Source organism: Chiloscyllium plagiosum, chromosome 23, assembly GCF_004010195.1.
Source record: "Chiloscyllium plagiosum isolate BGI_BamShark_2017 chromosome 23, ASM401019v2, whole genome shotgun sequence".
NCBI lineage: Eukaryota > Metazoa > Chordata > Chondrichthyes > Orectolobiformes > Hemiscylliidae > Chiloscyllium > Chiloscyllium plagiosum.
Window position 1 is genome coordinate 34,509,860 of NC_057732.1, and position 14,238 is coordinate 34,524,097.

General features: G+C 42.7%; 1 protein-coding gene across 8 annotated transcripts in view; it reads left to right on the top strand.

Moving 5' to 3' along the window:
* LOC122561771 (myosin-10-like) overlaps positions 1–5,712 on the top strand; it is an 83,498-nt gene extending 77,786 nt beyond the window's left edge. For 7 of the 8 annotated variants that reach the window (XM_043713895.1, XM_043713896.1, XM_043713900.1 and 4 more), the window contains 2 exons: positions 1,964–2,072; positions 3,801–5,712. In XM_043713895.1, coding sequence (XP_043569830.1) covers positions 1,964–2,068 — 105 coding nt within the window. In that variant the 3' untranslated portion in view covers positions 2,069–2,072; positions 3,801–5,712. The remainder of the gene's footprint in view (positions 1–1,963; positions 2,073–3,800) is intronic. The other variant, XM_043713897.1, reaches the window with a different exon arrangement.
* Positions 5,713–14,238: the final 8,526 nt, after the last annotated feature.

The window sequence follows — 14,238 nt, forward strand, 5'->3', positions numbered from 1 at the left end:
CCACTCTTTCTTACTCATCGAGTCATAGAGATGTAGACACGGAAACTCACCCATCGGTCCAACTTGTCCATGCTGACCAGATATCCTATCTAGTCCAATTTGCCAGCTTTTGGCCCATATCCCTCCAAACCCTTTCTATTCATCCAGGTGTCTTTTAAATGTTGTGATTGTACCAATCTCCACCACCTCCTCTGGCAGCTCAATCCATACACGCACCACCCTCTGCGTGAAAAAGTTGCCCCTGAAGTCCCTTTTAAATCTTTCCTCTCTCACCTTAAGCCTGTGCTGTCTAGTTATGGAATCCTCTATCATCGGAAAAAGACCTTGACTATTCAGCCTATTCATGCCCCTCATGATTTAATAAACTTCTATAAGGTCATCCCTCAGCCTCTGACACTCCAGGGAAAATAGCCCCAGGTTATTCAGCATCTTCTTATAACTCAAGCCATCCAATCCTGGCAATATTCTTGTAAATCTTTTCTGAACCCTTTCAGGTTTCACAACATCCTTCTGATACCATATCGATATTGCACCTTTTCAGTGTTTTAGTCCCCAGCTTCATTTAGACCCAGTTACATGCTGTAGAATGAGTGAGAAATGAGAAGGGCCCTTACAAACAATGCAGAGAGGGAAATGAATGAGGATCTTGCAGAGGCTACAAGGGGCTGAGTGTATGTAATAGAAACAATCCTAAGACTGAAGTGAAATTATGACTGCAACATAGGGAAACATGGACAAACTGAAGAAAAGACAGGTTTTTCAAGATTAACGTGTTTGAAACAATTTCTTGACACATAAGGATTTCTGGTAGGAAAGTGGGGAAGCTGTGATTAGGCGGATAGTAAATTAATTGGAGGGATTATCTGAATGGCCGGTTTCATTTATATTGACCTGTGATATTGCCTGTTTAAAATTCTAACCTGTGATTTTTAGTGTTGCAGAATTCTGCTCTTTAAATCTGTTTCCTTTATTGAATTGTGTCTGCTTGTCTTTGATGGAATGAAATGTTTGTAAAATCGCAGCATGTCTCAATATTTGAAGCGTTAACAATGCTTTTTTCCTGTTCTTTCCTTTTCCCCAATTGTCTCTTGCTCTATTTTATTTCTTTGGTTACTGTCATCCCTCCCATTTTCTGAACATCACTCTTTCACATCCCCTACTGCCATGCTTTTAATCACTGCACTTCTGTTCCTTCTGATTTGGCCACCTGTATTTTTCTGCTTATATTTCCTCTGCCAATTGTGCCACATTGATTAATATCTCCCACTATCACATTTTTTTGGTCTCTATTCATTATTCTCCATCATCTATTGATCTATTATTACTTCTGTTTGTTCTACCTTTGCATGCTTTAATCTTCCTTCATCACATCCACTTTTCATCTATTACATTATTTATTTGGCTTTCTCCCGCCCATCCCTTTCCCTATCTGTTTCTCTCTGTTACTGTCTCCTTCCTTTTTCTGTCTGTATGATTGTTTTTCTGTTTCTGTTTGTATATCTGTTTCTCTCCTGTGTGTATATCTGCTATTGCGTGTGTGCCTATCTATATGTATGTATTCATGCTTATGCTTTTGCATGTATGTCTGTGTACTCCTATCTTTTCTTATGTATCTGCTTTTTAAATGTGTACATCTGCCTGTGTATGTATTATTTCTGTGTGTGTGTGCCTTGCGTGTACATGCCTGTGATGTTGTGGTGCCATCTCTCTGTCTCTATATCTGTGTGCGTGTGTGTATCGTTGTATGTCACCATGTATCTCTGTCTGTGTTTGTTTGTATACCCTATTTATATTTCTGTGTCTCGGTATGTGTGCTCCTCTTGTCCTGTGTATCTCTCTCTGTATATGTGTTTTGTTTATTTCGATATTATTGTGTGTACATGTCGTGGGCTTTGCCATGATCTGTTTGATTCTGGTTCTGCCTGTGTGTCTGTCTCTCGTCCTACCTGTCTCTCTGTCTTAGAATGCCACACTTCCTGACCCCCCTGTGCTCTCCTTACCTGTGATAGGACTGGTTGTACTGATGGCTGTGCTGTGGTGCTGGTGGGCTGAGACCTCCCGGCATTGACCAGGTACTGATATTTCACATTTTGTTATCTGCATGTTTTAGATAGAGGGTCTGCCTATTAGAGAGATTAAAGCCCTGGGGATTCCATTTTGGTGCTCTGCTGGGTACACAGTTTGGGGCTAGTGGATTACAGTGGCCTAGGTGCATGGGGTGGTGGGTTGGGGGGGTCGTGTGGGGGGAGGGAGTGGAGTGGGATGCGGGGTGGGCGGTCGTGTTGGGGGGTGCATTTGGAACTGACACAGAGAAATCTGTTCTATCCCATGGTATTGATCAATTTACCTTGGCTCTAACTTGATAAAGGTAATTAACTTTAGTAGTAGGGCTTATGAAGAAGGGTTTATGCCCGAAACGTCGGTTCTCCTGCTCCTTTGATGTTGCCTGACCTGCTGCGCTTTTCCAGCAACACATTTTTAAGCTCTGATCTCCAGCATCTGCAGTCCTCACTTTCTTTTGGTAGTAGAAACCCTGGCTGATTTCTCCTCTGACTAACCTGGGATCACTGGGCATGGAACTGAGGAGTAGGAGGATTGTCTCCTTTCTAATGCATGAATTTTAATGACTCTATTGTTCCCACTGTTATCAACAGTCTTACTATAGCTGGTAAAAATCACACAACACCAGGTTATAGTCCAACAGGTTTAATTGGAAGCACACTAGCTTTCAGAGCGTCGCTCCTTCATCAGGTAATAGTGCACTTCCAATTAAACCTGTTGGACTATAACCTGGTGTTGTGTGATTTTTAACTTTGTACACCCCAGTCCAACACCAGCATCTCCAAATCATGATTACTATAGCTGAAAGGTCAAACCAGGAACCCCATATTCTGTAAGAGCTTGTGTTTGCCCAGGCCCCTTGTTCACTCACTCATTCCCTCCAATTGCTGTCCAAAGTAATTGTGCTGTGTGGATCATGTTGCTACAGCTGTTTGAGATTAAAGCGTATCACTGACTCTCTGACTGATTTATAACTTCACAAAATAAACCTCTCGAGCCGCTGCTGGTGACTGTCCTCTGATAGGGAAAGGGGGAGGAGGACGAGATGGAGGGGAGGGGGAGGAGAGTAGGAGGAGGAAGTGGAGTGGAGGGAGAGGAGGACAGGAGGGGGAGGAGGGCATGAGGTACAGAGGAACAGTGCCACAGCAGTTTCATCACTCCACTTCTAACTGTGCAAGCTTCTGATGCCCACAGACTGAGAGAAGGAAGACTGATTGGTTGTGTGGATTATACCTGCACTGAAAATGGGAGGGCTATACCTCATGGGAGAAGGTGGTGGGAGTGAGGATTTACCCTCTAAAGGAGGAGAATATGCTGCCAAGGTGTTATATTCTGAGGGCGTAACGGAGGCAGGAGATACCCCTGTACCCTGATTGAGGAGTGGGGCAAGGTGGAATAACACTGAGAAGTGGGGGTGGGGGGTAAGCATGATTGTATATACCCCACAGCGAGAGGTGTTGGGAGATATTATAATCAGGGAGAGGGGTGAAGGGTGTTGAGGCAGTAGTCTTGACATTGGAAAAAAATTTGAATAGGATGCCATTGATAGAAACTGTTTAAGTGCATTTCCATTGGAGAATGCTGGAAATAAATACACTGTCTGAAGAAACTGAAAGACTGAAGCAGGCTGCTGATCTGTGTGTGTGTGAGAGAGAGAGGGAATAGAGGCAGCACAGAGCACAGTTAGAGTTTCAGCTGGAATTTTTCTGTGACCTTTTGTTGCTTTCCTTCCTGTGCAGACTCGGTTCGGAGGGAGGATTCCATTAATGCTGATGGTTATTGCTACAGCTGGTCAATCTTCTGTGTTCCAGCCTCACTCCTAACTTCTCAACAACCAAACTAGCATAATGCTTACTCGCTTCCCAGCTCTCCCAGCTCCAGCTTCTTTGTCCTCTGTTGTCTGCCTCTTTCTTCTTGCTTCAAAACCTTGCTCCCACTCCTTTTTTCTCACCCGTCTCACTCTGTCCTCTCTCCCTTACCCATCGCCCCCATTGCACTGTACCTCCACCACTTCCTCCCTCACTCCATGCTTTCTTCCTCATTCCTTCACTTCCGCTCCACTTCCTTTCTTATCTTCTCTCCTCCCTCTCCACCTCACCCTCCTTCTCTGCCTCCCCATCTCACCCTCCTCTTCTTACTCCCACTTCCGATTTCCCCTTGGTTTTTCAGCCTCTGTTTGTTTGTTCTGCACTCCACTCAGTGGCCTGTTTTCTCGTCTGCTGCTGGGCATATTGAACAGGGAATGCTGCTGCACTGGGAATTCTCCTGGACTGGGAACAGAGCTGTACATATCGATGCCTCTGGAATTTCTGAATGATCACACATTGGCTTTGTGATATGCACTGCACACCGTTCTTTCCCTGTTTCCTCTGGAAGGATTAGATTGCAATGCAACTCTCTTTATATAGAATCAAACGAACAGCAATAGCGCATGATACGGTTCAGAGCTGGGTTGGGTCAGCTACATCTGTGCATAAAATGAATGGACTCTTGTTAAAATCAGGGTTAAAACCAAGACAACTAAGATTGTTCCCTCATTTCTAATGATTGCCCCCATCTACAGAGAGAACCCCATTTATAAACAGTCAGTTCCAATAATATATTAATGCTCTGTGGAATCTTATGGCGCTTTGGCTGTTGTTTGATTGATTGGTTGGCCCTGAAAAGTCTATCCTCAGTAATTAATTGACTCTCAGTTATTGCACCTTGCTTATTGATTCACTGTGATCTGCCCTCAGTGACTGACCCTCAGGGATTGCCCAGTGAGGAGAGATGCACAGTGATCTTTCCTCAGTGATTGGCCCCTGGTCTTTGACCCACAGTGTGTTTGTCCCGCAGTGATTTTGAGCTTGGTGGAGAGCTCCATGCACAGATTGTCCATGGCGGTAGTTGGTGTTTGCCAGTTGGGCTTAATGGTGGACCCTTGCTGATTACCATTTAGCAATTTGAGTGAAGAGAGTGAATCTTGGTGGTTTGAAGAGTTGGAGTTATAGCTGCAAACATTGCCTTTTTTGTGGCATTTTGTTTGAACATTAAAACAGCAATCATTATCACCTCTTAAATGTTCTTTTCCCCAGTAAAATCTGTTCATAATCACTCCTCCTAATCCAATACCTCCACCCTTCAAATATTTTGTTTGCCCCCTTCACTATTCTCTGTACTGTGGTGACTATAATTGTACACAGTATTCTAAATGTGGTTGCACAAATTTGGTTGATTATAAAGTGAGATCATCTTTTAATATATCCCAACATCTGATTTTCTATACTTGTAGCCACTGAACATTGTTATGATTGCCAATAAACTGCAGCAATCAATACCCCAAGTCCCTTTCATTTTTTTATGTAGCTTCTTGCTTTCCATTTAAGAAATAGCCCCTTCTTGGATTTTCATTCCAATGGAAGCACTTTGCATTTCTCTATATTAAATTGAATCCATCAAGATCTGCTTGACTCCCAGCAACATGCAGACCCTCTTGTAGCTTACCTTGTTCAGCTTAAGAGTCAATCACTTCTCTTACTTTGTATCCTGTGCAAATTTAGCAAGTATTCTTGTGATTTCTTAGTGCCAGGTCTTGTATTTTCAAACATTTGTTCACATTGCTGGCTCGGCAAGTATTTATTGCCTGTGCCCAATTGCCTAGAGTACAGTTAAGAGTCAACCACATTGCTTGGGTCTGGAGTCACATCTAGGTCTGACCAGGTAAAGACAGCAGATTTCCTTCCCTAAAGGACATTAGTGAAACAGGTGGGTTTTTACACCAAGCAACAGTGGTTACATGGTCACTGTTAGGCTGGTTTGTTATTCCAAATTTTTACTGAGTTCATATTTCATAACCTATCATTGTGGAATTTGAACCCATGTCGGCAGAACATTAGCCTGGGGTCCTGGATTACGAGTCCAATGGCATTATCACTACACCATCACCTTCCCCTAAAGGTGCTACTCCAGTAGAATTTCGTGTTGTTACATGATCTGCACAGAAGTGATATACACAGTAATATACAATATGCTGTTATATACAGAGTACTATCTCCACTAAAGCATCACATCTATAATATATAGACATCTGTGATTTATACACAAGAAGCTACATTCTTTGATATATATGTTATATACGTACATAAGTCTAACACCTACAATGCAACGTGCATTATGTACATATAGGAGTCAGGAATGTTGTCATAGAATGACTATTGCATAAAAGGAGGCCATTCAGCCTGTTGGGACCATGTTAGCTCTCTGCAAGAGCAAATTGCCTCATCACCTTGCCAATTTTTCTCTTCAGACAATGGTCCATTCTTCTTTTGAAAGCCACATTGAATCTGCCTCCATAAAACTCTCAAGCAGTGCATTCCAGATGCTAACACAAGCTTTATCTTCATGTTGCTGTTACTGTTGCTTATTTTGTCAATCACCTCAAATCAGTGTTTCCAGTTCTAGATCCTTTTACCAAAGGGAACAGTTTCTCCCCATTTACTCTGTCCAGACTCTTCACGATTTTGATCAGTAACCAGTAATATGTTATGTTTTATTATATTATTATATTGTACATAGACATAAATATCATACCCGCCAAGAAGTGCTGTATGTATGATAGAATATATACAGGCCACAGGGTTGGTAGATACAGTAACATACAGTGAGAGCTTGTGCTGGAGAACCAGAAAATTAATGCCAGGTTCCTGGCAGTAAGCATAATTTCGCTTTGAGACTGTCTGCTATGCTGGACTGTTTGAATCATACAATACCTAAAGTGGGGAAGTAGGCCCATCGAGTCAACACTGACCATCTGACCAGCTTCCCACCCAGACCTGCTCCCCTTACCGTATCCCTGCATTTCGCATGGCTAATCCACCTAACCTGTACATCCCTGGATAGTATGGGAAATTTAGCATGGCCAATCTACCTAACCTGCACATCTTTGGACTGTGGGAGGAAATCAAAGCACCTGGAGGAAACTCATGCAGACACGAAGAGAATGTGCAAACTCCACACAGACACAGACCCCAAGGCTGGTCTGTTACCAGCCCAAAAACAGATTCAAGGGTTGGTATTCTGGGTATTCTGACTGCTGTGTCCTTGGACTCTGCTATGCAATGCTCAGACAACAGCATAAACAAGTTGAATGAAACTGGTGCTCTCCCAGATCCATTACCCTGTACACCATTTGAATGTTCACACTATGTATGCAAGTCTCTCAGTTGTATTCAAAGTGTCACGCAACCTGTCAATGGACAAAGGAATGTGAATGGAGAAGATGTATGGTGTCCACACAGAAAGAGTGTGCTATCATAAGGAGAGACAATACCTCTACTGTCACTTTGCCCTTGGGATAGGCAGACCCAGTTCCAGGACTGTTGCTATGAAATCTGTCATTATCTCATGACAGACAACCTGCCCAATTGGGATTTTAGAAGGTAGACCAATTCATGCATGATGACTGCAGTGAGTGCTTGGCAGTGTTACATTTACTCTTGTAACTCTTTCCAAGGTTGAGTGCATCATCCCCACATTCATAATGAGCACCCATTCCTGCTCCTAGATGCAGGAGGTACCTTGACAAATCTCTTGGTGACTCTCCCATTGCATAAACTCTAAAAGTATCCATTACCTTGGCATCTTTGCAATAAGTGAGCTGATATTCCATCGAGGTGTATCTTCTCTGATTAAATCTGCATCAGCTCCTGCATACTGGTGTTTTGTGGATTAGACTCAAAGCAATCCTCAGAAGTTGTATGCACCAGGGTGGGGTCTATGCAGGATGTGAAGCAAAAGGTTTAATTCAAGGTAGACACAGGAGACTAGGACAGAGTGGGTAAGCGGAATACTTTGAAACTGAGATAGAGCTAGGAGGAGAGAGTGATGTGGTGGAATGTATTTGGGATTGATACAATGCCACTGGAGAGAGTGGCACAGTTGGATTTGTTTGGAATTGACACGGAGCAGTGGGGAGGACGATGCAGCAATGGGATTAGCTGGATTTGTACAGCGATATAGGGACAGAAAGGGGCAGTTGGAGTGGTCTGGAATTAAGCAGGGATTGTTTCAGATTTAGAGCTATAACAAAGGAATGAGGCAGTTAGATTAATTTGGAATTGATAGGAGGCTGTGAGGAATGAGTAGATAGTGGAATTATATTGAGATTGTTACAGATTAGGTGAGAGTTAAGTAGTGGGATTATTTGGGATTGATACACGTCAAAGGGAGAGGATGGGATCAGTTTGGGACTGATATTGAGCAATAGAAAGTGAGTAGACAGGAGGCTTTAATTGGGTTTCATTCTGAATTTTAGGAAGAGTGTGCAGCATTCAGATTAGTTTTTCCAGTGTTCTAGGGAGTGAGCAGGCCAATGTAATTAGATTGAGATTTATATAGGGCTATGTGGAGAAAGTGGAGTGGGATTAGAACTGATACAGAACTATAGGGAGAATGCTGGGCAGTGACATTAGTTTGAGACTGACAGAAAGCTCTGGGGTGAGTGTAGATCAGTGGTATTATTTTGGGATGGAGAGCTTGTAACATGGTATTTGGGATAGATTCAGGGCTACCTGAGAGTGTATGGCAGGGAGTTTGAGATTACTGATTGAGGTTACTGGGAGAGAGGTAACAGGATTAATTTGAGATGGATACGGGACTATGGGGACAGCATGTGGCAAAGGAAATTTAAGTTTAGTTTCCTTGTTTATATCCCTGTTAAAGCTATGCTTCTGCAGGCACTCAAGATATTTACTTTTCATATTTTCATAAGGCTCAGTGGTTAGCACTGCTGCCTCACAATGCCAGGAACCCGGGTTTGATTCCAGCCTCGAGTGACTCTCTGTGTGGAGTTTGCACATTCTTCCCCGTATCTACATGGGTTTCCTCTGGGTGCTCCAGTTTCCTCCCACAATCCAATGATGTGCAGGTTAGGTGAATTGACCATGCTAAATTGCCCATAGTGTCCAAGGATGTGTAGATTTGGTGCATTAGTCAGGATTATATGCCGAGTAATAGGGTATGGGAACGGATCTGGGTGTTACTCTTCGGAGGATTGGTGTGGACGTGTTGGGCAAAATGGCCTGTTCCATACAGTAGGGATTCTATTCTATAATAATTTGGGAATGACACAGAGCTACAGGGAGAAAGCATATATTAGAATATGTTTGGGATTGTTTTGATGGGCTGACACAGTGGTCCAAATGGTCCTGTTCTGTCCTGTAAATTTCCTTCACACTGAATGGTTCGAAAGTCTGAGGTTTTTCATTCCCAGTGAAAAAGAGTGGAGACAACCAATCCTATTAAACTGCCTACATTTAGGAGTTCTGTTTTAGTTTCAGAAATCTAAACTTAAAAAGGCTTGAAATGTGAAGATAGAGACCTGACGCCGAACTCTATGTGAACAAAAACAGTTTGAACATGTATTACCTTGAACAAAGTAAAATATCTCAAGGTGTTTTGCAGCAGGCTGAGCAGACAAATATTTGAGAATGAGCCACGTAAGGAATTATTTATGGAGATGACTAAATGTTTAATCAAAAAGGTAATTTTTGAAGAGTGTATTAAAGACAAGGAGGTGGAGAGGTTAGGGAGAGAATTCCAAAGCCCTGGTCTGAGACTGAAAGCACAGCCACCCTAGGTAGACTGATGGAAATTGGGGGATGTGTGAAAGACCAGATTTAGAGGAAGGCAGAGCACATGGAACATTTAAGCTGGAGGAGGTAACACAGAGGCCATTTTCATTCTTTGCTGTCTGATGACTGACTCACCCAACTGTTATCTATCTGTCAGTAATAGTGTTCTGTGAATATTCCTGCAAATAATTTTATTGATCGTTAAATGCAAGTAAGAAATGACATTTTTTTTGTAAAATATTGTAAAATGAGATTCTGTATTGTGCCAGAGGGTACTGTTAATACTGACCCTGTCACTCAAACAGTGACATGCTCCTAGCCAGCTGCTCTGGGTGCAGGTTGGAGTGAAAGAGAAACAGGGAGACTTGAGTGGCCAGCACCAAATTGCCTTCCTTTCAAATCTGTGTTTTCCTTTTTCTCTAATTTGAACTCTTGTATGAGCCGTACTTTTGCCTCACTTGGCCAGCTTACTTCTGCACACTTTCATATGTTGCTTCATTGAGACCATGCTCTCCATAACAAATAAAAATCAGCGCACTGCATTTGTGTGGAAGATTTCTTTGCAGCTAAACACCTGGGATGGAATCCGAGGAAATCTGACCCCTGTCCTGTCCCGAACATGGGTGAGACCTGTGACTACGTTCCCACCAACACACCTACCTACCAGAGATGGAGATGTCAGGAAGTCCTAGCCAACTTAGAGATGATTTCTGGGGAGTCCTCCTCCCCACCCCAGTCCCAACTTCTCAAATAGGATTCCAGGGCATCCTTGTCTCCTTACACCTCTCCTTCTCCCAAAGCCTGCCCACCTATAAATGGTGAAATGATGTACTGGGCAGTCTAGGGCCCTCAGTAATGTCTGCCTGCAAAACTTCCCTGTTGTCAGATAATGATATTCTTTGTTCATCTATTGCTGGGGCTGTATTCGGTGGAATGTATTTTGCTTATCAATGGTTTACTATTAAATATTTATTTCAAGTGATACAATTTGAAAATGTTCAAGTATTTTTTGATAAATCATCATGAAAATCAATGAGACCGCTTATCACCCCTCTCCTTTATAATAACAGGATAGGAATTTGAAATCCACTTTCCAATGAATATCAGTGATGACAGGAGAATCACACAGACAATATCATGATTTTTCACCCTGATGACAGGAAACTCACCCCAATAATATCAGGGAATTCAGCCTGCTACCAACAATATCAGCAACTCTGAAAGTTCAGTGCAGGGGAGAAAAAGATAGCAAAACAAGTGAGAATGAGAGATCAGAGCCTCATGTGGATATTAGTCTAAGTAAAAAGAATTGGCTGGGTTGGAAATGTGGCGTTTACTTGGGTCTGTCACTGGATATGTGGTTTAGACATTGATCAGGAGCCAGAGGGGCAGTGGCGATGACTAGATATCTCAGCATCGGTCTGTAAGGAATGTCACACACAGCTCACACAACTAATTCAGAGGCTGACTGACCAGTGAGGCACCTTTAAGATATGGAGAAAAACAGATTTAATTACTTTCATGCAGCGTCCCTGAAGCTTTCAGTAGTGAGTTGCTACATTGCTGAGTGATGATGCCTGGCTCCTGGCAATGATGCCTCGTGCTATATTCAATCAATGAGAACATGTGTACAGCTATTCCTGGGCAGGAGCAGGAATAAATGTATAAAAATGAACTTCTATCATTCTAACACTGACCCTAGGATACTCAGGAATAGCAGCTGAGCTCAGTAAGACTGGGACAGCTCTCCAATAACTCCTACCTCACTTTCTGTTTCTGGAACCCAAATGCACCTAAGAGTGGAGGATAGGGGTACGAATGGAATTGGGGCGATTGTGGTTTGATGTGGAAAGCTATATTAATGGATTGAATGTAGTTGGAAAGGGGAGAGGTTGGTGATCCTAACCCCTCCTGTAGAGAGTTCTATATTGAATACATTGACAGGTGACCCTCCCTCCCCCACCCCGTCCAATAGAGTAACCCACTGAATATACCGGGAAGGACCCAGATTAGCACAAACTGGTGATTTCACAGAATTGTCACAGGACAGAAGAAGCACTTGAGCCTGCATTAATTCTCTGAACCTACTGCCATTCCTTCCTTTTCTCATAACCCCGCGTATTTTTTCTTTTCAAGTAAAAATCCACCATGCTATTGAGTGCCTCGATCCACCACATTCCCAGGCACCGCATTCCAGATCTTACCCACTCACCGCATTCCAGATCTTAACCACTCACCGCATTCCAGATCCTACCCACTCACCGCGTTCCAGATCTTAACCACTCACCGCGTTCCAGATCTTACTCACTCACTGTGTTCTAGATCTTAACCACTCACCACATTTCAGCTCTTAACACTCACCGCGTTCCAGATCTTAACCATTCACCACGTTCCAGGTCTTACCCACTCACCGCATTTCAGATCTTAACCACTTACCGCGTTCCAGATCTTAACCACTCACCGCATTCCAGATCTTAACCACTCACCGCGTTCCAGATCTTACCCACTCACCATGTTCTAGATATTAACCACTCACCGCGTTCCAGATCTTACCCATTCACCGCATTCTAGATCTTAAACACTCACCGTGTTCCAGCTCTTAACCATTCACAGCGTTCCAGGTCTTACCCAATCACCGCGTTCCAGATCTTACCCACTCACCGCGTTCCAGATCTTACCCACTCACTGCGTTCCAGATCTTAACCACTCACCGTGTTTCAGATCTTAACCACTCACCGCGTTTCAGATCTTAACCACTCACCACATTCCAAATCTTAACCACTCACCGCGTTCCAGATCTTACCCACTCACTGCATTCCAGATCTTAACCACTCACCGCGTTTCAGATCTTAACCACTCACCGCGTTTCAGATCTTAACCACTCACCGCATTCCAGATCTTAACCACTCACTGCATTCCAGATCTTACCCACTCACCATGTTCCAGATCTTAACCACTCACCGCATTCCAAATCTTAACCACTCACCACATTCCAGATCTTAACCACTCACTGCATTCCAGATCTTAACCACTCACCGCATTCCAGATCTTACCCACTCACCATGTTCCAGATCTTAACGACTCACTGCATTCCAGATCTTAACCACTCACCGCGTTCCAGATCTTAACCACTCACCGCGTTCCAGATCTTACCCACTCACTGCGTTCCAGATCTTACCCACTCACTGCGTTCCAGATCTTAACCACTCACCACGTTCCAGATCTTCTCCTTGTGTCTCCATGGATTATTTTGCCAGTTACCTTAAATCTGTATCCTTTCAATCTTGAGCAGTCAACCAGTAAAGACAGCTTTTTTCTATCCACTCCATCTCGACCCATCAGCATTTTGAATAGCTCTATCAAGTTTCTTCTCTTCGAGATAAACATTCCCAACTTCTCCAATGTATCTATGTAACTGAAGTTCCTCATCTCTGGAACCATTCTTCAGAATCTTTTTGCACTCTCTTTAATGCCTTCAGAAACTTTCTGAACGGAAATTGAACAATACTCAAGTTGAGGCTGAGCCAATGTTTAATACAGGTTTAAGATAACCTTGCTCTACACTTGTATTAACAAAGCCTTGGATACTGTATCCTTTGTTAACTGATCTCAATCAGGTCTGCCACTTTGGATGACTTTAACCCCCAGTTCCTTCCATTCTTGCATCCCTTCTGGAGTAGTACCCTGGTTTTGTTGTCTCTTCACATTCTTCCAAGATGAATTTCCTCACACTTCTCCTCATTGATGTTCATCTGCCACGTATCTGCTCATTCTACCAACTTTTCTACATTATTTTGCAGTTCCACATTGTCCACCTCACAATTTAGATTCAATTCAAATTTTCTGGCAGCCACAAATTTTGAAACTGTGTTCAGTAACGCATAATAAATATAGATCAGGAAAAACAAGGTTCTCAACACTGACACTGAGAAGTATCACTATAAACCCTGCTCTGAAAAACTTCTTTAAAAACTAAATTAACAATATTGCAGATGCTGGAAATCTAAAATAAAAATAGAACATGCTGGAGAAACTCAGCAGATCTGGTAGAATCTTTGGAAAGAAAAGCAGAGTGAATGTTTTGACTGCTTTGGGTTCTAAGCCAATGGATTCTAAGTGTGAACTTAGATTCAAAATGTGAACTTTTTCTCCATAGTCACTACCAGATCTGCTGAGTTCCTCCAGTGTTTTCTTATTTTATTCTATTAATGTGTCCCTTTAATGTGTCACTTGGCCAACTTCCTATCTAACTTGCTACTGTCCATTTTAAAGCTGAGCTCTAACTTTGCTCAAAAGTTTGTTGCGCATCACTGTATTAAATGCCGTTTTGAAGTCCATGTAATCAACATCAACAGCATTACTGGTTTGTGTTATCCCCCCCAGGGGGAAAAAAAGCTAGCAAGTTGGTTAAACATGATTTGCTCCAGTTAACTTTTTTTTATCAAAGGGCAATGCTGTGTGATACACTCCTGTTTATTTTTTCTCTCTTTTTTTTCTTTTTTTCTTAAATAACCCCCACACTTTTTTTTGCTCCAGTTAACTATTTGAATAGTGGTGAGAGGAG